The sequence below is a fragment of the Aptenodytes patagonicus genome, chromosome 7 (assembly GCF_965638725.1).
Source record: "Aptenodytes patagonicus chromosome 7, bAptPat1.pri.cur, whole genome shotgun sequence".
NCBI lineage: Eukaryota > Metazoa > Chordata > Aves > Sphenisciformes > Spheniscidae > Aptenodytes > Aptenodytes patagonicus.
The window spans coordinates 61,873,564-61,899,164 of NC_134955.1; the positions used below are offsets into that span (position 1 = coordinate 61,873,564).

Genomic DNA, 25,601 nt, shown 5'->3' on the forward strand with positions numbered 1-25,601 from the left:
CATTAGCTTAACCCTTACTAAAGGTTCTTTAATTCACATTGACTTTGCACGTGAAGAGACTTCATACCACCAGTTTTGCAAGCTCATCTGTTAAGGCAGCATCCTTCAACAGAAAAGTGGCAAGATCTTCTACAGCCACAAGCATTTTTGCAGCGATCATCCAGCTGAAGCCCAGGAGTATGCAAAGCTATCGCTGAAGAAAGAATGCAAGCAACAACTCATGTAATGATTGTAATGCAAGGCTGAATGCAGAGAAAACCAAAAGGCACCAGATTTAGCAAGTAGAGGTAGGAGTGGTTTCCACGCAGAGAACTTTATTGTCATAAATACAGCAGTGAAAAAGCAAACTTTTAAAGAAGGAGGAAAAAAAAGAGAGCTTTATGTCTGTATGTTTAATAAAAACACTTTTTCTAAGACAAAAATCATTTACATTCCGATAACTCACATTCAAAAATAAATAGAGAAAGGCAGCAGGGCATAACATTCAAATGAATACCTAGTAAACGGTGGTAATGTATTTTTATTAATAATCAAGAATGTAACACTGCAGTATTTAATCTTGAATTTGTATATACAAATGCCGTATCCTACACAGCAATAAATCAAGACATATACACCATAAGGAGCACGTACACTACTTTCTGTTAAATTGAAAAAGTAGGAACCATACTTAACAAAAACCTCCTCCAAACTGGTAACATAGAATAACCACTTTGAGTGGTAAACAACAAAAATAAACACCGAAATAACTAAAGAGAACTAGCTTGAAAAGAAATACAATTAACAAACAGGAATCATGATGTAGGAGTACCTCTCCCCCAAATATTCAATCATTTATTTTGCTCTAAGGTAGATTACACAGCACACAGAAAAGTTATTATATTTCAGTATAGTACTAAAATGCAGGCTTTTGCAATTTGGTCCATTTACATTTTGCTGATTATTTTAGCCTGCCGTATCAGAAAGAAAAGTTGCGTCCCCCTCAATCTTTGGATATAAAAACCAGAGAAATTACATTCTTCAGCACAAAAGCAAGATTTTGATAAATCTGTGCATTATTTTTTTGGTTAAGCATATTTAGTTTATTATTTTCATTCATGCAAAAACTGTGAATTAATCCCATTCCAGATGAGGATTTTACCATAAAATTTAAATAGTCAATTTATTAGATTACAGAACAATGGAAAAAAGCTTAATCCACATAATATCTTGCTACTGAACTCTACTCAGTCAAAATTGCACTAACCTTACACATTTGCCTTCTTAGAGATGCAGGTGTAACAATTCATTCAGAAAAGCTAAACGACATACAAATTTAAAATAGAACAGATCTGAAAACTATACTTATTTTTACGTAAGAGGTTCAAACATTTATAAAGCTACACGTAACCTCCAAAGAACACGGACACTAAATTGTTAAACAACCTACAAGTAACCACTGCGGACCTGACAGTAATACTAAAGAAAAGTGAGTAGTATCATTATGCTACCAAATTCTTCTATTTCCTAAAAAAGTAAGTGCAAATCAGAAGTTGCAGCTCAAACATGTACAAAGCTTGAAATGAATAATTCAGGTGTATAATATTATTAATATTCCGTGTTAGCCATGTAATATATAAATATAGATTGGAATTTTAAGTAGGGGAGATTATTTTTTTGAGGTAAGGAGAGGTAAATTCAGCAGGGTCGTAGCTCTGAAGGAGCAGAGAGAATCCTCCAACAAACATTCTGTCATTGCCAAATTGTGCTTTAGGCACTGTACTTAATTGAAAAAATAGATCGTTTTTGGCAAGTAAAATTGCAAAGCAATCACCGGCACGATCACAAACAAAATATATTCACACTGACGTTACATAGCCTTTCATCAACATCTCAAAGGACGTTATGGAGCAAACATATTCTCTCCTTCTTGTAGCAATAGGCACAGAAGACCTGCCCAAAGTCCCCCATCTCCACATCAATGCATTCATTTTTAAGCAGAATCCGTATTTCCCAAATTTGATACTCCTTCTCACGACTCTATAGAACAATTGTCACTTATCATATCATGTTAATTTGACGTATATTATAGTAGAATTAGATATATGTGAGAAATCCAGTTTGCAGAGATTACAAGTGTATCAAGCTGCCGGTAAACAGTTCCTGTATCTACATATGACGGTACAAGTTAGTGGTGTCATAAAGGCACTTGTCTCTCACAGACAGTATTGTCTTCTCTCATCAGTCAAAAATAGATCTAAAAATATTTATTTTAACATCCAAAATGGTTTTTACTCCTTAAAGTGGTGCAAAGCATCATCTATAGAACAATAATTCATTAATTCAACATGAAAGAGCTAAGTGCAAAGTAGCCATAATTAAATATATTTTTATAATTAATTCACTTTAATGCCATGCTCTCAAAAAAATGCTAAAAACCATGCTATAGTAGAAATGTGATTGGCACTAGCAGCCACAAACAAAAAGGTAGGTGCATACAATAGTAGAAGCAAGCTTATTTACGAAGTTACTAAAACAATTAAGTGATGAGCTGCAAGGAGAGACATTTGCCACAAGTCTTTTCCAAGACATGCTGGAAGCCGCACCTGACCAGTATGAAATATGTAACACACATTTACATCATTAGGGACATCTTTATAGCTAGCTACCTAATTTTACAAAAATAATTCCAAAATGCTCGTTCACTTCAAAGTGAATTCTGTTTCCATTTTCACCGAATGTGAAAAGACAAATCAAAACCAGATTGAACAACAGAGTTTAAAAAGACACCTAAGCAGACACTAAATAAAGTTCAGTGCAGTTTTCAGGGGTTTATGGATGGCAGTGTGAAACCCTCGAAATCCCATTTACGTGGTCAGTATGTATGTACAGATTTTCCTCTTCAATTCTCAGTACCTTAAAGCAATAATTCGAAAGAGTTTCCACCAACAAAAGACCTGTTTTTGCAAATCAAAGGGCTCAGGTATTAAAAAAAATAGACATAATTGGCTTTGCTTTTGTAAATGCTAATTTGCAGTTGGTGTTATAGCTCCATTAACTGAGAAATCTAAACACCCAGAAAGGTGTGATGGATGGAATAAATCAAGTACAATCCAAAAGCCAGCAGGTTTTTTGCCCTTAAAACTTTCTGCCGTAACAGCACATTAAGAGTACATCGAGACTGCTGTGAAGTTGCTGGATGGAGCCTCATGCTTGAACACTAATTTTCACGTCCAGTCTTCTTTAAATAGTTTTGCCAGTATTGTACCATAAAGTCGTTTCTGCACCTTTGAAAAATATGCTCACTGAACATTGCACAAGGTTATTAAAAACAGAAGAAAAAGAAGCCATTTGATCAAGTATTAAGCTATTCCTTCAGAGAATCGCACTTCTTTGCTTATAGCAATGACCAGAATTGCTGATGGTGTACTGACAGTTGCCATGGCAAGTGGGTGACTGCGTGGGATAGCAGACATATAGCCAAGTCAACTGCTTATGCAATCTCCATGATTTAAGCAAGCACAGAACACACCACTTTTATTATGTGCTGCCAATGATCTGCAGAAAGTGCCAAAAGAAAAAATGTTCTTCTAGGTTAGGCCGTGGCTGTTTCAGTACTCCCATTCATCTGTTTTCATGTCCAGATAGTAAAGAATATTCTGCGCAAGCTTTACTGCTTGCTTTCTGGCAGCCTTACACCGCTCGTCACCTTGTGGATCAACAGCATCAAGTGCTAGAAGTTGTTTCGTAAGAAGTTCTTCCAATCTCATGTAATTTTTATCCGTTCTGTTTCCATCAAATGAAATCACCTCCTGCTGAATTTGAGACAAGTTTCCAAGAACAGTCCAAACTGCTCTATGAGACTGATGTTCGGCAGCAGTTTGCTCAGGATACATTTGCCTTTTTTCAAGTGCTTCTTTCAAATCAATATATGTTATAAGAGTTTGAACTTCTATTACTGCTCTTCTCCTGGCTTCTCTAATACAGGGGTTTTTTCCTGGACTCACCTCATCTAAGTGGGCAATTAATCCCTGCAGTTCTGCTTTGGATCCCAAATACAAATCGGAAGCATTCTCTGTTTTTAAAAGTAAAGAATTAACTTCCTTCATTTTCTTGCGGATCTCTTCTATTTTTAGAATGGACTGATTTTGTGCCAAATCATAAGCATGAGTAGAATTCGCTTCTTCTTCCAAGTCCAGGTATTTCTGCAATTTATTGATCTCTTCCACTGCTTCCTTTCTGTAATTCCTTATTTCCGTGCGACCACAGACATCTAAAGCATCCAAATCGGCAATGAGGCCTGTAAGCACGCAGGATAGATGCCTGCAGGTATCATTACTACTCACTCCCATTAGAAGCGCAATAAGAGTTCCTCTTGCTTTGTTCACATCACACATTACAGAGTTAATTTTGGAGACAGAAGGATGCGCATCATTAGAGAGTGGCAGGGACAGCTGCTGCTTTACACAGCTTTCTATAATCTCCTGAACAGCACATACTTTTGTCAGAGTGCGATATCTTGCTTTGCGTAAAGAAACTTTCCCTCCGGTTTTCACCTGGGTAAGCCTCAGTACAATGTCCTGAATACCTTCTTCAAATTCATCACTTATACAGTTACCTCCTTTGTAAAAAGGTGTAATCTCACGTTCCACGAGTGACTGTGCCTCCTTGAATATAGCCTCTATTTCCAGCCTGCGCGGATGGTTTGCATTTTGTTCCAGTTCCTTTAGCAGCCTCTCTGTTTCCTGAGCAGCGCGCTTTCTGGCTTGCTGAATATCCCCCTTTCCTTCGGTGTCTACAGAATCTATTTCAAAAAGCTGTTTAGTAAGACTCCTTTCTAATGTCTTGTAATCTCGATCAGTAGACAGACCGCTGAAGACAACCACTTGCTGTTCAATCTCTTTGACTGCTTTCTGTATTTCATGCAACCGTTTTATGGATGGGTGTTGGTTACCCATATCCATTCTCTTCTTTCGTCCAGTTTTAGATGAACTACAAGAAAAGTGAGAACAAGACTTGCGATTAATAAAAGTGCTATGCAAGCACATGTCACAACTTTCATAACATCCTGAAGCACTTCAGCATTACAGCTATTTAAAATATCACTAGCAATAGGAATAAACCACTTGGCTGATATTTCATAGCCATTCCTCTATTGTTTCACACCTCTTTCTCCCGCCCGGGCTACAAGGGTGATGCTTTAGTTACCACACGACCAGCTCTTAGCGCTTACCCACAACCTCCAGCCCTCCCTTCCCCACCTGCTCTGCAGCCGAAGGCATCGCAGAACAAACCGGACACCCGCAGCCCAGGGGAAAAACAGCAGCAAAACCCGACCGCCCGTGGGGTGCCACAAGCCCAGGGCAGGGCTGCCCTCCCCCGCAAAGGCCCCACGGCCGACGCTCCCCCCTCAGCACCCGGCACCCCCGGCGGCCCCCTCCAGGCCCCTGCACGGCAGCAACCTCCCGCCCCGGCGATGGGGCCCGGCGAACGGGCCACCCTGGGGGAGCGCGGAGGCACCTGAGGAGAGGCTCGTCCCCACCCACCTCCCCCCGCCCCCGCAGCAAACCCCCTCAGCGCCCCCGCCCGTAACGCTCCCTCCCGGCCCCCCGCCCGCCCTGCCCCGGCCGCCTCACCCGCCGGCCGCCCCGGCCGAGGGACCCGTTGCCCGGCCCGGCGCTGCGCCACGGGCCGAGCGGCAGCGAACCCCAGCAGCCCCGCCCCGCGGCCGGGCGGCGGCGGAGGCGGGAACGGCGGAGGCGGGAACGGCGCGGCCGAGGGACGCGGCCTCTTCCCCAGCGCCGCCCCCGACCGCAGCGCCGCGCTCCGGACGGCCTTGCCTTTGCGACACCGCCGTAAAGCGCCAGTCGTCGGCAGGAGGCGGGCGATGGCGGCGACCCGGGCGCTGCGGGCAGGCGGCGGCGGCTGCTGCTGCTGCCACCGCCGCCTCCTCTCCTCCTCCTCAGCCGGCGGCAGCCCCACGGCTGAGCGCGGGGAGCGGCGGGAGAGCGCGGTAAATCCGGGCGGGAGGGGAGGGGGCACCTCCTGCGTCCCGGAGCCGGCCTGCCGCGGGGGAGGCCTCGGGGCCTCCCGCCCCTGCGGAGCCCTGAGGGGGCAGCGGGGGAGGCCGCCCCCGCGGTAACTCTCAGCGTCGCTGGGCGGGTGCGTCCCGATAAAAGCCTGTGTTTCCCGCGGCCTCTCGTTGTTTATGTATTTTCTAACACCCCCGGTGTTTGTAAATGCCACGCGGGCCTTCCCGTGCTGTGCGGACGGGGCGCTGGGGCCCAAGGGAAGTAAAACGCTTTTACAAACGGAGCGGTAAGTTACGGGCTGTTAGAGCCAGTTCTTCCTAAACCCGGCCTGAAAAGCTACACGCGTGTGCGTGCTCACAAGGATGCCCGAAGAAAGCAGCGCTGAGGAAGACTTACATATTTCCTAGTTCTTGCCATCAGATATTTTAACGAAGTGGAATATTAGTGATACAAAAATGAAAAAAAAAAAGTTGCTTTTAAAAAAAAAAATCATGATTCGTGTCTGTTGGAAAAGAGTCAAAGGCATCTTCTCCGTAGTGCATTTCTAAAAGTAAATTTTAAATGTGTCACGTCGTTTTCAGTCAGGGTAAATGAACGTGCATAATTGTTGTGCTCATATGTTTTAAGGTTGTGTGGAGTTTTGGAATTTATTTGAAATCGGGATGTTCTTCAAAAACTCTGCTAACGTGTCATAATGAATTCTGCCTGTATTTTCAAGGGCCTGGGTTTCAGCCCCCCTGCACACTCCCGTAACGACTGGATCGGCCCCCCCGACAAGCACTCCAACCTGCGGCCGGTCATCTTCTATGTGCCCCCCAAGGAGTCGCCCCTGGAGCGGCGGCTGCGGGAGGCGCGGCAGGAGGCCCAGGCCTGCGACCAGCACTTCTGGGCACGGCACAACTGCGCCTTCCGCCAGGTGAGCCCACTGCAACACCCGGTGCTGCTCAGCTCCCTCCCGCCCACCCACCCGAAATCAGGGGGTTTGGACTCCGTGAGGTAGGGTTCAGTTCTGCCCGCTGTTACTGGCCGGTAATTGATACTGTTTCTTTTAATACGCACGGTGTCTTCGTGGAAATTGCTTTTTTGTCATTCATTTCTTTAAAATGGCGTACAAAACTAAAGAGCCTGCGTATTTTATTGCTGTTTAGTGGCATATAATGATATTTGCCTTTTTCCTATCTTGCACTGAAAATACAAAGTTGTAGCCACCCTACATGCAAGAGCTGTCTGTGACTAGAGCGGCTGTTGCAAATGATTCTGCAGCTCTTCTTGCTCTGTCATAAGTGGGAAAAATTAGTTATAATCACCAAGGGTAATAAGGGATGTGCCCTGTTTCACTGGCAGTGTATCCCAACAGGGCTAAAAGTGGGGACTTTTCAGTCGTGGTCTGTCTTCTTTCCTGATTGCATCATTGGTTAGGAGATGCTGAATTTTGTTGGAAGAACAGTAACGGTTCAGTAATTCACCATCATTCGTGATGATCTTTGATCATCGTATCTTCCCAAAACTTGCAAAGATCTCAGAGGAAAAATGAAGCTTGTTTTTTAATTCCATAGAACTGCTTTTTAAGTCTGAAAAACTTACGTACAAATAATTATTCTGTTTCCATCTAAGTAATTTCTATTTTCTAAGGCTGCATGTTTTTCACTATGCTCAAATTCTCAGTTATACAATACAGCACATCTTCACAGTTTGCCTTACAAACTGAAGGTTTGGATCCTGTCAAACAATGCTGGAGCTCAGCTGTAACTTTATTACGCAAATAAGTTTTATACATTTCAGTAGAACACTTGCATGAATTAATTGATCCATGCAGGTAGCAGGATCTAGGTGACAAAGTTACTGGTTTAACTAACTCATTGGATTCAGGAAAATGTTTTGTTGACGTTTCCAAGTATAATGAGTATTGCTTGTTATTTCAGAGGGTATTAGGCACTACACTGCTATGTGATTAAAAACAATGGTTAACTTCAAGGACTGAGTACATCAGATTGTAATGTGGGAAAACATGTTTTAGGAAAAAGAAGAATTTATTTATTCAAGACTGAAAGCCAAGGGTCTGGAAATGAGAGATGAAACAGGTTAGTGAGATCTTTGTTTATAGTTTAGGATGCATTCTGAGTTCTGTTTAACTTTGCATTTTGTTAGTTTATGCTCTTTGTGTTCTGTCACAAGTAAATCTTGAGGGTAGGATTTAGAAGTGTTTTCAGGAGCATGATAAAAAAAGAGGGGAGGAGCTCTTCGGAGATGTGCATGTGGGGGTCAGATCATTTGTTGCACTGTTCTTCCCCCAATTCCTTCCCTGCAGCTGGAGGGAATGCACTGAAACCCTAGCCAAGTGATATAATCATTCTGCAGTCTAAGGAGGAAGGGGCTTTTTCCTTTCATACCTCCTAACCCAGTGAGCTAGCTGAGCTAAACATATAGAGCATTTGCCTCAAGTGCATGTTATGGTTGGGTGGATAAATTCACACTCTTTGGCTTCATAGCATATACAATGAATACAGTATTTTTCCTTGAGGGAGAATAAGACTGCTTCCGAGGAGACAGCAGCTGCTATCTGCCTGTCTTTGCCTGAGCACAGTTGCTGTAAAATAGTTGCCTCTCTAATTCATTATGTGAAACTGAAAACAGGCTGTCTTCATAATAACAGTGAATTGGCCATTGTAGTATGAGGTTGAACATTTTGTTCATAGGATAATGATCTGTTTGAGTTTAGTAAAGCATCTGCTCTGACGTTCTGTGTATTACAGACCATTATTTTTCTCTTCTGTTTGTATCCTGGTGATCAGTGCATGGTTGAGAAATAATTTTAATTAAGTTCTGTGTTGTTTAGAAAATGCTGCTTTTGTATTGCCATTTGGGTTTTTTTTGGGGGGGGTGTTTTGTTTTTATATCCTAGAAATAAAAGAAAAAATAGTAAGCATATACATCCCTTAGAAATAAAATTATATTGGCTGCATGTGTTGATTAACTCTGTTCTATAATACAGTTGCGTGTGTATATAAAAAGAGTAATAACAATATACACGAACAGTTGGAACAAAACTTACTTTTTTACATAAGTGAATCTACAGTCAGTTCTGCTGATACCAGTATGAAGAAACAAATTAACTATAGGTGTTAAGTAGGCAGCTTTCAAATAGTCTTAGAGTAAATTTATCCCATAGTATGTTAATCCATTGTAATATATTAGATTTGTAAATAATGACAAATAGAACTGATCAATAATTTACATTTTTGTGATCAGTCTCAGGAGCTTCAAAATGCATTTTGGAACAGTAACAAGTTGAATATCACAATTCCATCTCCCTCATCATATCCATGTCCCCTGGGACATTCAAATTTGACCCTCATTTTAGAAACATTGAAAGTGCCAGAAAGTTTGCATAGGAATTACCTGGTAGAGTTGAGAATATTTGCTGGTTCTCAGGATTCTACATCTGTGCTGTAGCCACAGGTTTTCCTTCTCTCCATGTTTTGCGGAGAGAATTCATCTCCCCTTATATTCTGCTTATGAAAGTGGCATATTCAAAGTCATCTTTTGTACTTGCTTCTTCACAAAATAATTGTCTACTACATTGTTAATAAATCCGACATCCCAGAACTCTTTGGTATAAGTTACTTGAAATTTATGAACAGCAACAGAAAAAATGTACATCTGAAAATATCATGTCAGTCATGGATAGTGTTCTTTCTATATTTATTGACTTGCTTTAGGGGGGAAACTCAAGTTACTAAGTGCTCTTACTGGTGCTGTTTAGATTTCAGCCTCGCGAGAGATTAATTTTACTCAAAGGATAGATACTCCTAGATCTATGGACTTTTTCAGAGGGGTCCACTAGTTCCCTAAATAATCTAAGAACTGATAAATATAATCACTTTCACAAGTAATAAGGGCTTAAGAGTTAGGCCAGCTTCAAGCTGATCAGTATTTTTAATCTGCTGTGCTCCCTAGATAAGTAAAAAGTTGGAAGATAAAAGCGTATTAACTTGTTCAGGGTTACACAAGAAGCTTGTAGGAGCCAGGAGTCAGACCTAGCTCTCCTGCATCTGAACCCAGTGTTTTAATCCAGGGAATTATCTTAACTTTGTTATGCCAAAACTCATTTTCAGGTCAAAAAGCAACACTGAATGCAGAAGAAATGGCTGACTTTTACAAGGACTTTCTAAGTAAAAATTTTAGAAAGCATATGCAGTATAACAGGTATGTAGAAGGTACTTATGTTGGCTATTATGCATGAGAGTCTAAGTGAAAGGCATAAGATCAAATTTAAAATTTGAACATTTTTTTTTTCCGTAATTGGTAAAACAGCACCTAAAACTATCATTTTAGAAATTTTTTTTTTAAATGCTGTTATTAGCATTTGACTGAAATTTGCATTATCATTTGAGTTCTGCTGCTGCTTATTGTTGATTTAGTAGAGAGATGAATCTCATGTCTGATATTCAGAGAGACAAGATCAGGCACTCAATTTTTTTTTTCTTATGTCATGCGTCTTTTTATACTGCTAATTGAAACTGATAAATATGCAAATAAAAGTTGAAATTTCTATAGAACATATTCTAGTTGACTGTTAAATAAGGACTAGTAAATGTGATTCATCTCAAAGGAAAATTGTTTAATGGGAATAATTCTTGGTTTTATTATTTTGCAAGCATATAGTAAAAATGAAAGTGATTAGCCTTGAGTTTGAGGGTTTTTGTGTGGTGAAGCATTAGTAAAGTATCGCCTGAACTCATCCTGTGTAGAACCTAGGCTACAACTGGGTAAGCCCACATCCAGCGTGCCTCTTTGCAACATCTAATGCATTGTTTCAGTGTTACTGTTTGTACAACAACTTGATAAATTGGATTGGGGCTCTGAAACAACTGAAAAACGACTTGCAAACATACGTTACCCTGCAAGTAGCTGTGCACGCTTGGTAGAGGGCTAGAAATGAGGAGGGAATGGAAAACTGGAGGAGGATAGTACTTAATCCAGTTACAGTAGCACTGTCCACTGAATATGAAACCACAACTTCAGTTTCTTCTCTGTATTGGATTGAAAGATTATCGGGCTCAAAGGTGTCAAGTGTTAGTGGGTTCCTAACGGTGTAATCCTAGTGAGAATTCTACCATCACTATAACTGATCTATAACAAACTGTGGTTTAGGGTTCTTTGTATGTATTGTGCGTATACTGTAACATGCTATACTGTAAGAACAATTTTACTGTTACAAATATTTAAAACAAATATGCACATCTTGTCTTGCCTATGGCGGGCGAGAACCTCATCAAAACCCTAAGCAACAGCATGAAAAGATGGAAAGTAAAAAATTCTTTTTAATAAGAGGATTGTCGTTCAAATTGCCTATAACTGATGAGTGAGAAAGGAAATAGTTTATCTTAGAACTGGTCACCAGATGTCATTGTTGTAGTCACTTCGGGATACTGTCCTGTCTTCACGGTAAGAGAGTCCAGGCTTTGTGCCTAAACATGACCTTCCTTGTTGCTGCCTTGTAAAATCAGGTAGTGTAAGCTGCATCATTGTAGTTTCAAAGTGGAACTGCACAGCCCTGAAAGCAGCGGAGCTTTTTACAGGCATTCTGATTTTGAGGGGTCATATTTATAAAAATCTGTTTATGCATTCAGCTGTATGTTCTTTTGCAGTGTTGGCAGCTGGCCTGAAAACTGTGGCTGCTGAAGTGTTGCAGGTTCTAAAATTTAGTTAAAATTGAAGCAATGACTGTGCATAGATGCCATGAATATTTAGTTCAGGGTACTTAGACTGGAAATACAGTCTAGTTTAGGAAAAAAAAATTGAGAAGGATATAGGAAGTGAGACATGAAAGGGGAAAAGAAACAGTTGCAATGTTAGCATGATATTTTGATTTAACGTGACATTTGAGGGGGTAGCTCAGTGCTGCTTGTCAGCATGATTTTGGCTACTGTCCTTACTGAGAGGTTAGTATCTCACATTTATGCTAGATGTGTACATGTAAGGTTTCCTACAGAGATCTCAAGAGAAGACCTAAATCCCCGTGTTTAATCCCTGCTAGTTCTACAATAAGCATATTCTATTGCTTCTTGTGCAGCGTTTTACAAAATGGGGGAGTGATCCTTGTTGGAAACTAGAAAGAAATTATGAAATTAGTCTGTAATGGGCAAGAATTTGAAGCAAGTTCTGGGAGGGTAAAAAGGACTGATACAGACTATCTTATCTATATCTTGAATTGGCTCCAAAGGTCATGCATGCTGCGTAAAAACTATTTAAAGATATAAACACTAACTTTGGCAATATTAAAGGCATCATCTTTAAAGGGTACTGCGTTAGAAACCTAAGGTTTCCTGTATTGGGTTATATATTTAGTCTTTGAAGTGTCATTTTACTTTATTTTTCCCCCCTTTATAGGTGACCAACTATGCCCTTTCCAACACACTCATCTTCATACATGCACAAACAAATCTTACCCATAGCACAGCACTGGCAGGAAATTCTTCTAGATAGCTTGATGATCAGCTTTACTTCTGAAACACGAGATATGGTTACAATTATTTTATCTTACTTGATTCCAAATACAATTGGTCATAGAACTACCCGTGCTTTAACTTTTTTACAGTTAAGCTTCCAATGGTTGTAACCCTATAGTCTACATGTAATCTGTTCATGGATGTGGGTATTCACATAGACCTTTTCATAGGTTATTTAACTCTAATTAGGCAGGAAAAGTGTTGCCACAAAGAATGGAAAACCATGTTGTTACTGAATTGTCATTTGTCAATGCCAAAGGATATTTTAATATAATTGTGTACCTTTCTCCTGTTCTTGTTCTGTGTGCTGATGTTTTTCCTGGCTTTGGAATCCTAGAGATTGGTATAAACGTAACTTTACTATCACATTCCTCATGGGACAAGTAGCACTGGCAAGAGCTCTGAGGTGGCTTCGTTGGAAAAAGAAAAATGTTGGAAATTAGTGATCACAGCTCCATGAAGAATGCAACACTAGCTAGGCCTGCTATAAACTTGTTGTTTATAGTGATGTTCAGAATCTGAATGACTAATGTAATAATTGCTTGAATCTGTTTGTTAAACTATATAAATAAAAGTTGCCATTGGTCTTAATTTATAATCACTGTGTAGATTACCTTTTATTCCAAGAATATCTGAAATACTTCCCAACCAAAACACAACTGAGAAAACTGTCAAAAGCTGTTCCTTGTTTACATTAAATGGAAGGGATCACAACTGTCATGTTTTTACCACAGAGTCATAGCTCCTAAATAACGTATGATTCGGTATGCTGTACCTGAACTCAGGTCAGAGAATGATGTCTCCACCAACCATATTAGGATATAAAGACAAAAATGCCTCATTTTGCAGCAGTTAGCTACTGCCCCAGACAGACATCCACAAGTAATACAACATGGCTGAAGGAACAAGTATGATTTGTGAGTATATATACAATCAATTTAGAATAACCCTCTTTTTCAGTGTGATTATTTCCTATTTTTAATAAAGATTTAAGATATGATTTCATATAAATTACTAATGCAATAGGATCATCTTAGATAATTTTGTTCTAATTAAAAGAAATGTCCCCCTTGGACAAGAGCTCCTCTAACCTATGATTGGTAAAGATTTTAGTTGCTGAGCAATAAAACAGATGCATTGCCAGTCACTTTATCTTGGTAGAAAAGGAAACAATACCTGGTTGTATGGAGGAGAACACTAGTACTAATACTCACTGCTTTCTACTGGTTCATTTCTTTCAAAAAATGTGCTGTTCTCACCAGTTTTTCTGAGGCACTCGAAAGAACTTGCATGAGGGGGATTTTTCTGGCCTCAAGGTGTATGTAACATCAGTTGGAAGGAGGTTGATTTAGATGAAGTCTTAAAATGTTAAGCCATATATCTGTAATTTAAAAGAAGTTCCATTCCTCAGAGTGTTCTCTCTGTCTGTTTATACTGTTAAATGATTTTTTTGATCCAGTACCTACTAAGAGGATAGTAGGTTTAAAAAGAATGTATGTTGTGAAATGAAGCATGTTTTCCTAAAGCCATGCTGTAGGGAAGGTTCTGCTTTTGGAAAGGTCAGCTCAGTAGCCATTGACCTGCTTTTCATATCTAAACATGACATGATTTATTCACAGGCTTTTTCAGCTGGAGCAGAAAGAGCTTCGTCAGTATCAACTGTAATAATTCCTTTGCAAGATGAAATAAATATTAATGATATAGTAGTGGATCACACTGTTTCATACCATATCATCATCATCATCATTAGGGCTAAAACAGTCACTGAATTGTGATTTTAGCTGTTGTCTTATTAGTAAATGAAAACAGTCATTAATAGTGTTTGCTGAGGTGATAACCAGCAGTTCTAGGAAAATATTTGTGAATGTTATTTATTGTATCAGTACTGTAGAAGGTATATATTTATTAAAAAGTTACAAAATGCCACGTTTCTCTAGGAAAATAAGTTTTTGAAATAGACTGCTGTGGATATGTAACGTAATTCTTCAGGGCTTTACAGTAAATCATATCTTAACAGTATATAAGCTTTGACCACAATGTGAATGCACACTTTAATAAATAGTTCCAATGTAAAAGAATGGTTGGATAATACAAGAAAATATCCCCGAAAGGCAAGAGACCAGAACCCCAGTGGACTGGTGGTTGATAGCCATATGTTCTGACAGCCAATGCGTAAGATCCCTAAGGTAGTTTCACATATGCTTTAAGTGGGTAGAGGTCAATCAAAAGAAGCATTTTCATCTTCCGAGCTGCCCGCTTTTATTAACACAGGCGTTTTTGTGTCTGCCTGCTGAACCAGATCAGGAAATTGATTCACTACTAGAACTAATCCAAGGAAAAAAGTGTTAGATGCCAGTTGAATTAGTATGTCTCATCACGCAGATATAACTGTTCTACTGTTGGCATAGGGGAGGTGTGGGAATTCAGATGGAGGGTTTGGATTGTGCTTCAGTCAATTCACAGTTAAAACTCTTTTCTGAACATGTAATTTAGTGTTGGTCACCCAAAAATAATATAATCGGCATACGATGGATCATGCTAGGATTCTGCTCTGAGCTGCTTGTAGGTAAAGTTCATGCCTTTATGGCATTGCCTACATTAAGATTCTGTGTGGGGTGCTGGGTCCCTTCATCTAAAGCCTATTGAAGGAGTGAGGTATTTATTTATTAGGTAAGTGTTGAGCTCTGATTTAGAATATCTAATAAAGCCACTGTGAAAAGATGTTATTAAAAATAATCCATCTGAAATTTTGAGTCTCATTACCAAAACCACATACGTTTACCAAGATAATCACATTTTCTGAACAGCCAAAAGCCGTATCGTTTTTGCCAATGTTGCATTACTTTTGATTTTTTTTTTCCTTGACTCGGAGCAGTCATAATAATGCCAGCCACTTTCAGATATTATTGATCATAAGTCCTTTATACATCAAAGGAAGAATAAGGAGCTGCCACAGACTACTAAAAATAAATTTTTTATGTACACAAAGGCCTGCTACAGTAACTGAAGCTAGTGGAATAGATCAAAGAGTGCACATTTCTGTGCACATTTTCTAAGTATAGGAAAAATACAGGGGAGCGTTCTTATCATTTAGGTATTTAGCTAATCGTGTCAGAAGGAACAGCAGTATTTCATATTCAGTAGTGTCAGCATGTGCCTTTTTAATCTGTCTCCTCAGTAAGTGCATAATAAAGCAACAGTACTTTGGTAATATTCAAATAATTTTAGATAGTTTGTATTGACTTGGGGTGATTATGTTCTGATAATCTGTGTGGGTTTTTTGCTATTCAATGAATTTCTCTACCGGAGCATTAATTTCAATAGAATATGAGAGGAGTAAGAGGAAGTGTCAAATGGGGATTGAGAGGCAGGCCAGCTAAGGTTGGTTTGAAGTGATTGTAGCACCTTTATGTATGATTAATAAAGAACTATACATCTTCAAAAAAAATGCATTTCTCAATTTCATTAGGAGTTTTAAAAGTAATGGTAGCAACTACTGAGAAGATAGCTTCTATATTTAACTGAAAATTTTTGGTGATAAGATTAAAATTTAGTTCAAAACTCAGATTTGTTATTTAGAAGCTGACCCTTCCTGGCCCCGTTTTAAGGGGACTGTTCTGCTTGCAATTTTTAACTTCCACTGTCACTAAGCAAGATTGGTATCCTACAGGACAATCAGATTTAGCCAAACAAGAGCTTAATTTACATCCTGCGCAGAGCCCACGGGCCAGTCTTTTGCATAAAGACTGGGAGATTGAATTGCTTTCAGGAAAGGATAATATATGCCTGGAACTGTAATATGCATGAATAACATTTTCATATTAAAAATTACATCCACTGATTGCTGTAAACTGATTCACATAATAATAACCCCATAATTGAATATTCAGGTTCATTTCTCAAAAAAAAAAATAGTAATGGAAACACAAGTTACTTTATTTCTTACGAGTTTACTTCTTAAAAAGAGTTTATAAGTACATGGAATGTAATCATCTTGAAATACTCATTAATATTCATTATTATATAAATCACTTCTTTGTGCCTTGAATTTGCATTCATTAATGGATTAAGATTTACGCAAGTATTGTGAGATTTAGTTGATTGATACATTCAAATAACATGCTGTGGAAGTGCAAAAGCAGTACTTTTGGCTAGAAATAGAAAAGGCAAAAAATTACATGATCCCTTTTTAAGTGTGATCTTACTCAGGAGAAATATTATTTTATAGTACTACTCACAGTCAAAATCAGTTTTAAAAGCCATGTAAATGCTCTGAAGACATTGTCCCTGTTTCAGTACAGCTGCTCGTGTTTTACTAGGTAATTGAGCTTCTTATATTTTGCAGGGAAAGGCGCAATGATTGTGCTTTCCAGTGTATGCCGGTTCTCATCCTTAGGGGTGGCCCCAGGGGCGTTGTGAAGGGGGCCTGAGATGGCAGGAGACAGCAAGAATGACTGATTGCATCTCCTGAGGGTGCCAGGAGGCAATTAGCACTCAGCCTAAGCTGGAGTAGCCCTGAAGCTACTTCGATGGACCATGACTGGCATGAGTTTCCAGGAGCCCCCGTGCCAGTCAAGAATTGCTGGCGCTCAGCAGTACTCTGTTCACATTGCTGCCTCCAAAGAACCCACTGATATGATTCAGCTGCAGAACTGGCTATGGTAACTTTCATCAGCTGAGCCAAAACACATAAACAGGCAAAACGCAGGTTTTGGAATCATAAGAAATCCAGGTCACTACTTATAGCTCATTGTTAAAGAACTTACTGTTGACAAATTTCAGCTCCATCTTTGTAATAAATCCCTGCCGTGGAAAATTTTTCATATGATGATCAGCGTGTAGCATACATTGGCTGTTTTTAAAGGGTTCCAGAAAAGTTGCAGATTTTCATTTCTAAAATTATTTGAATGATCAGAAGTCTAGATTCTTGGGGGGGGGTGTTGCAAAACAGATTTTGTAGTCAAAGCTATATTAGAAGGCAAAATCCATGAATTGCAAATTTCAAAAGACATTACTTGACTGCCTTGGTTGCTTTCCAAATAATTTTATTATTGTGGAGTGTCATATAGAAAATACATGGTATGACACAGCATAAATATTCTGTAACAAACCAAGTCAAGACAGTTCTGACCTTAGTAGCTGTAGAAACTATAAATACTTAGGTAGAAAACTCTTATTTGTCCAAAATTGTATGAGACTGAAAGACAAAATGGAAACTAAATTCCAATGAATATTTAAGAACATGCCTTCTGGATTTACCAATCTTCTTCTCACATTTACCAAAATAATATTTCACTTTTAATGTCATGGCTGGAAAACCTCCAGTTTCCTCAGGCCTCATGAAAAATTTCACCACGGAAAACAGAACAAAATTCTAAGCTGACATATGAGCAAATAGCCACAGGTGCTAATTTGTGTCAACAGAGAATTCAAGCTCACTTCAAAGAAAAAATCAGCTCTGCCATAGGATATTATAGAGCAATTTTAATTGACAAGAGATGCTCAAAATGAATTCATTTGCTATGCTCCTCTGCTGCTGCTTCCCTGGTGCTGCTTTCGCTGTTGGAAAAAGAGGGGTCTATTCAGTGTGACACCTGGAGACTTGCTGGGCACGCTTAACAGTTACCACGGTATCACAGCCATAAATCTGATTGCCATAGGACGGAGTAAAATAGGCTGATGCTGGGAGAATGTGGCTGAAGAGTTGCCACTGGACGGGGCATGTTTCCATCTTAGCAAGATTTTTCTCAGGCTTTTGAATCATGAGGTTCACACTTTCTCTAAAAGCAGCAAAGCAGCTTATTACTTACTGTCTTGAGTCTATAATTTATGGGTATTAGCTAGCACTTAGCACTCAATGTTCAATTTCATATGTAATTAACAATGTCATTTCCACTTTTAGTTCTATGATATGTTTACATGTAAATTAGAAAAGCAACAGTATGAACTTTGGTTTGGGGCACTACGCAACAGAGTTCACAACCAAAAATTCACAGAGGAAGAAGATAAGTGAAATTAGTGAGACTGACGAAGCACAGCATTCCAACCTCCTCTGGCTGCAAAATGAGTGGGATGGGAAATGACAAATGTGTGAATCTTCCTTTAAAGATATTTAGAGTGCTTTCTGCATTGGTGCATGATAAATCTGGCAGTAACATTTTTGCGGTTATGTAGTTAATTATAAGGATATGGGGCATGTTAAATTGCTGCCCACAACGGAACCATTTACTGGGTAGATTTCCGGTCAGTGTTATACACTGGTGAAGGAAGATACTATTATTCATCAGCCTGTTCCATGTGAGTCATGACAGTTTTCAAACATATGGTGATGGTGTACTTTGTGGCCCTTCAGCATGTAGTAAGTGTAACACTGTGTAGGCAGTACATTTCACTTTCGTGGTTAATTTATATATATCGGTTGTTCCCAGCTTTCTCCTAGTGTTTATTGAGGCATGTTTCAGTTCCTGTTTACAGTTACATTATTTTCAATATGTGGGGTTTGATAAACTATGTAAAACTGCACTATATATGTCTTTGAAACAATTTCTATGTATTTCAGCTTTCATTAAAACATAATTATTATTTTAAATATTAAGGAATAATTTTATGTTAGAATATACAGATTCAAAATCTAAAGTACTGCATATGGCATGTTTCAGCAATTCCCCAGAACTTCCCCAGGAGACTCTTGTTAACTGATGTGATGGAGTGAACTGCTCCGTGTAATCAAAACACCTCAAACAGTCCAGGTGGTTTAGGTGACGCTGGTGGTGTAGAGAACCGTGGTGGCACATATTTTTTCCTTGAAAGAAATTACTACAAGCTCTACTTTCTGTGAATTGTACTACGCCCAGCTAGCCACCAAAGTCAAAGGTCAAGGAGTCCTGCTTTAAATTCCTATCTTCAATGATTTGTCTTCTGAACCAAAATGGCAGCCTCAAAATACCTGTGATGATCTACATACTGATGAGCTAACTGCCTTCTCCTTAGCTAGTTTCTGCATGAATTACAACTTACCTAAATGGAGTCTAGCCTTTTTGGCACAAGGAAAACCTTCAGAACATGATGTGATGCAGCAGTATCTGCCAAACTTGGCAAATTAATAGCATCCCCTTACTGGTTTTTTATATACTGGTCTCTAAAACACCTATACACAGATGTATGAGGAATTGCTTTCTTCAGACATTGACACCTACAAGGCTTGTTTCTAAGACCTCCTTTCACATCTCCTAATATAGGGGGTATACTAAGTGTGGATGGGCTGGGTTACAGATGGACCCCATAGAAGTCCTGGGCAGAACTATCACATGGAAGCCAGGTCCTTGCGGTTCTCTAATCACACAGGGAGCACGGGATAGTACAGGACTGGGAAGGCACAAAGATGATTTAAAACCATTCTCTCAACCCCTTCTCATGTGGGCTATCAGACTCTGTCCTAGACCTTTTGGAGACTGCCCACAGATTGAGTTCTTCAACAGTATTTGCTCTCAGGTAACTGACAGACAAGCCTGTAGAGATAAAACACACCATCCATCCTGTAGGAGTGAATTATGCAATCATCTCACTAATGTTTTAAGTCTAAGACTTGATAGCAGTGATGTACATACCTTGTTTTCTTCTGTATCATTGTGAAGATACAGAAGAAGTGAAGAGCGTGTCCATGGCATGCCTTTGAACTTAATACCTTTCAACGGATTTCTCTGTGAACCGGCAAGAAAATGTTTCATTAAAACAGATTTAAAAAGGTAGAATTACAACAGAAAAGATAGGAATTACAACATCTGAAACTGAAGCATAAACTTCACAGTACATACTTGCTGTGGGAAGAGGGAGGCAGCAAGGAGAGAGAATTCATATCCAAACCCCTGGGAATAAGATCATCTCTCCTTATCCTGCATCTGCTGTATTTCGCAGGAGACAGGATGAGGAACAAAATACCTAGCACAGGCAGTTCTGTTTCCTATTGATTTCTAGAGTGACTCTGCCCTTCTCGGCCCCACGTACTATATACCATCCATCTAGCCACAAGCATATTCACAGAAGCCATTTTCTGTAGAGACATAATTGGTCATTGGCACAGAAACTACAGACACAGTTGTCACACAGCAGAAACACTTCCATTTCCCCTTCCCTTGGGGCAAACTGTATTACCATTAATTCCCCAGTCCAGTGCAGCTGAGTACTGCCTTGGTTTGAATACCCTCTTAACCAAGGCAAACTCCAACAATGAAAAGCGGATGTAAAATGGCCTCCTGTAAAAAATGAGAAATTCTAATCGACCTTGGATGCCAAGTGAATTTGGTGTAATTCCATATAGAGTACTAGTTGAGGAGGAGAGAAAAGCATTTAACAGAAGAACTGATAAGGGTTTGGCAATTACTGCAGCATGTGCAGAAAAGGAATACATCAAGTGAAAGGGAGGTTACTGATAAATCAGACTTAGGAACAATCATTTTCAATAGTGACCACGGCACAAACAATTGCAGCACATTAGGCTCAAGAAAGATGAAGCAAACAGGAGCAGCGAAGGGCGAGTTGAATAATCAGGGAGATGTAGAATCTCTCTTAAGGAGATTAAGAGTTCAATTTGTTTAGCCAAGCAAATTGATGGCCAGGAGGGAAGAAAGGAGGGCAGAATCTCCTAGACAGGTGAGTGGAGGAAGGACCAGCTAAGAGGGTTACCCAGGGAAGAATCTTCTTTCTCTACAATAATTTAATCAAACGCATAAGAGAAGTGTTACATTTGAGGACCTCCTTAGAAATGCAAACACGTAGAGAAATGGGGCTAATCACTAGCAAGGGAAAAGAGCAGGAAAGAAATGACAGAATTTGGCACAATATCTGTATGTATATATTACCCTCGAGACTGAACTCTGGAGGAGTGAGGTTCTTGGGCAGGAAGGGCAAGATGCCTACTTGGTTTTCAATAGAGTTTGATAATTACATTTAGAAAAAGACCAGATGAGGTGGTTATCTGTAATGCCTTTTAGGCTTTTGAGACTTAGTTCTCTTCCATCAGTAGGTGCAAATTTCTACTTGGAAAAGGTCACGTACAGGCATACACTCGCTTTAGCATTTCTTGTGATTAGTGTATGCATGAACTTTAATAAAAGGCAGCATCTGAAAAACCACAACTTCCTTCTTTTATAAATGTATGTAGGAATCTTAGTGAGAATAAAGAAAATACATCTTTTATATCTCCACGAGGAAGCACCAGTTTCCCTGGTGCTGAGACAAGCTTATGTCCCAGACTGTGCCTCTGCCTAATGTTGGTTGGAAAAAGGAATGCCTTTCTTACACTTTCAAAGATTCGCTTCTCAAAAAAAGAAAAATCTTATACTGGTTAATGAAATTATACCAGACTTACACTGATGTGTGACTGAAATTAAAATCACAGCCCTCCTGTTTTTTTTTTTTTAGAGAAAAAGCACTTTTCATAATGAAACTCTGGAGAATTTCATAAGAAAAAGGTACCTAAAAGTCTCCTTCACCATGGAAAAAACCCTACAATCACTACGAAGATTATCAAGGTAAGAGTCTCACCTAATCTAATCACAAGTAATCTGGCAGCAACGCCTGATGAGTTAGCAAATCTCCATAAAGGAATGCTGACAAACCATGCAGGTAACAAACAGCTGGTGTTCAAAGAAAGGGAAGGGGCTAATTTAAGTAGTAATAAAGCAGGCACTTAGAAATCAGTGGAGGTGATCCTTTTGTTTTCTGCTTTTAGCTAAGTGTTCCTGGGTTTGAACACAGACTATCAAAGATTTTGCGTATGTAAGAGTCTGTTTGTTGTGTTTGTGGAACAAGCTTTTTTCCTATCAATACTAGGCCTTATCCCAATAGAAAGGTAAAGAAAGAGAGCACAGTCATAGTAGGGAAGTAAAGATACGGGAGGGTGAAGAGACGTACTGTATCACACACTGAATGTTCTTACTCTAGTAGTGGCCAAGATTGTGATATTCCACCAACAGAGTGCTTTTTATTTCCTCTGCAGGATTTAATACACTTCTGCAATGGTTCAGTGACTGAGGCAGGTGAATACAGAAATAAATGCAACTTCCTGTGACTCATATGCAGTGATTAATAATTCTCATAACCCTGAATAAGCAACTGAAACCCCAAGGGAGCATAAACTCACTGAAAAGTGAGAGTATAGAGGAAGGAAAGGAGGTACGTAAATGGAACGCTATCTTTCTTCATGTATAAGCACTAAAAATTTTTCAGAGTGAATATGGAGAAGAGAGTCTTTCCAAGCTAGAAAGGTGCTGGCAGTCAACTATCAGCTGACTACAGAACATGGAAGCAAGTGAGGAAGAAAGTTGCTTCATCTTTCAATGAAATGAGAGGTATGGCAGAAGCAAAGAAGGAACAGAAATTGCTGGTTGAGCGGAGTAGGTACGTATTGGTGGGAGCATTCCCTCATAGAGGTGGGAACCTACTCCTTGAATGCAGGGAGTAAAGATACAAGTCTAATTATCATCATAAGCTCTCCTCTGCAAACCCTTAACCTGTTGGGAATTTTGATGCTTAAAAGTAGGATCTTGGAAAATATTGACAGTGTCTGTAAATTCATATAGCATAGAGTATTACAGTTTGTTAAAGGGTGCAATTCTTAACCCCTTGATCACTTGTTACTTTGAAGATCACAGTGGAAATTTGGATATATAAATATAGCTGTGTTGCTGAAATTGTCTAGTATTTTTCTTTATGTTCACATTAATATTGACATGCAAATTCTCTAATAGTTTCTAGCTTTCAAGTGGTTACTTTAACTGTATTACCTGAGGTTTTTAAGTCTGTTTTTCATAACAGAAATGTTTTAAAGCTAACTGAATGGGCTTCTTAAACCTTTCAGTATCTTTTGGGCTTTAACAATAGCACAGCTCTGTAATAGCTGCGAGATGAAAAGAATTCTGGATAGCAAAATGTTAATGTCCACAGCAAGCATCCTGCTCTGTTTAAAAAAAGTAACAGAAATAAACTAATGAAATGGCCTGTTAAGAGTTGAATTAACACTGCATGCTTTATTTCCTTGTTCTTTCTCTGTGGATAGAAAAAAGCATGCTGGCTTTCATTTGTTACAGCTTTCTAGAAATCCTTGTGACTCTGAAACAGGGGAATTCACTTGCATGTAAATAAAGCTTATTGACTTGGGAAGCAGCATCATGATCAGTGTTTATTTTACTTAGTACTTTAATGCCACGCCCAACAGTGGGTTCCCGATGGTGTTTTCAGGCACCTTGACTATGACAATGAGTCATGTCAAACAAAATACACTCCTTTTACTCCAAAGTGCCTGAACTCCCTGATAACAAGGTAGCTCTGCATGCAGTAATTGCACATATGCTCAAAGGAATTAGGCTGAAATTGTGTCTGGGACTGCATACTTGACACTTTTGACTCTTGAGCACTGATTTTTATGTTTCCTCTTTTCCATAAAGTACATTCTTGTAGGAAATATAAACTAAAAGCATATGCAACTGTCAAGCGATTGTGATGAAAAGCCAGACAGGTTGCCGAATCTGGCTTTTCAGTATTTATTATTGCCAGGATGCTTTTAAACAGCACTTTAGCAGCAGTTGAAATTATTCCAACGTAGTGCTTTATTGTAGCCCATATTTATAAAATGAAGTCATAGATTTTATAGACTGTAGGATTAGATTTAAAAAACTTTTGTCTCTGTTGGAGGAAAGATCCTCTAAGCCAGGAGGATAATTTTTTTTAATAACAATGGTAAAATAAAACGACCCTCACTTCTTAAATGAAGTGAACCTGAATTTCTTTATACATGCTTACTCTATTTGTGGATGTCAGTCAAACCAAATCTTAGTTCGCTGCGTGTATTTCTCACACTGTTGCACCTCAAAACGTAAAAGCTTTATGCTGTGTTAGTTGAACTGTTTGCTTTTTTCTCTCCCACTGTGAATTACAAACCTCCCTCTCTCTTCTGGGAGAGGAGGGAAATGGGTATATTGAGAATAAAGAATCCAGCACTAAATAATGTGTTTTGGGGTTTTGTTTTAATATCCACTCAGATGTCTGCAGAAAACCACAGTGACCTTGTTGGTGGCAGACAAAGAATATTCTAGAGACAGCATGTCTAGGTCATTTCATCCTAAAAGCAGGGCATATAGCATAACTAGTTCCCTAAGAGAAGATGGAAATGTGGGCAGTAAATAGTTTTTACTACTAGATGAACTTGGATAATTCTTATGTAGATGGGACAGGAAAAACAAGATCCAAATGGAGATGAACTCTTACGATATTTCATGTGAGGCAGAAGCTTGAGGAAGAAGCACGCTCACCATGTCTGTTCTGTGTCTGTCTTCTGCTGTGTGCCATAAACAGAGAGGAGTAATACTGCACTTTAGTTCCATTGAACTAATCAACCTTCCTGCAGGAGGGAGCTTATAGTGTGTGCTGCTTACGTGGGAAATTGCCAGCATGCATATACTTGATTAGCCAGCGTATTATGAATCAGGGTCATAGCTGGAGTAGTTGCTTTGTTCAGAGATGCTCAGATCCCTCGGGTAAGCAGCTAATTGCAGGAAATCTTTTAAAGCAAATGTGTGATAGGAAGAAAGCAATGAATATTGTTTATTCAAAAGACAGGAGTGGTTCCTTTGAATCAGTTCTCTTGCATAATTATGTAATTGGGGCATGTTCTATTTTTAATTAAATCTCTTGCATATTCGTGAAAATTCTCTGAACCTGTGGGCCAATTTGTGTGACTCTTACTTTTAAAATGTAGTTTGTATAAAGGAATGCCCTTCAATCTTTTTTTCCTCTTTCATATTACTGTACAAACACATATTTCACATTATTATACATTAGCCTGTATTGCCTGTCAAAACTACAATATGATGATAAACCATTAATACAAAATTGCCGGAGAAATGTTTTAAATGGAGATGAAGAACACAAGAAGCTGCTGCCCTGAAATACTAGTATCACAGATGGTTTTTTGTGGGACAGCTTGACCTGTGTAAGATATCAATCAGTGAGCAGTATTCAGAAAGTATATTTCAGTTCCCCCAGCTTCTCAAATCCAACAGTGACTCTCTGTATTTGCAGT

At 39.2% G+C, this 25,601-nt stretch overlaps 2 protein-coding genes across 2 annotated transcripts; one reads left to right on the plus strand and one right to left on the minus strand.

Moving 5' to 3' along the window:
- Positions 1-297: 297 nt before the first annotated feature.
- BAG5 (BAG cochaperone 5) lies at positions 298-5,687 on the minus strand. The gene is made up of 2 exons (XM_076345525.1): positions 5,616-5,687; positions 298-4,971 (listed from the first exon to the last, which is right to left on the minus strand). The coding sequence occupies exon 2, from the start codon at positions 4,941-4,943 to the stop codon at positions 3,591-3,593; it is 1,353 nt and encodes a 450-aa protein (XP_076201640.1). The 5' UTR covers positions 4,944-4,971; positions 5,616-5,687; the 3' UTR covers positions 298-3,590.
- Positions 5,688-5,866: 179 nt separating this feature from the next.
- COA8 (cytochrome c oxidase assembly factor 8) lies at positions 5,867-13,121 on the plus strand. Its single transcript, XM_076345549.1, has 5 exons — positions 5,867-5,992; positions 6,730-6,927; positions 8,029-8,092; positions 10,127-10,217; positions 12,861-13,121. Exons 1-5 carry the CDS (start codon positions 5,867-5,869, stop codon positions 12,964-12,966), a joined length of 585 nt encoding a protein of 194 aa, XP_076201664.1. The 3' UTR covers positions 12,967-13,121.
- Positions 13,122-25,601: the final 12,480 nt, after the last annotated feature.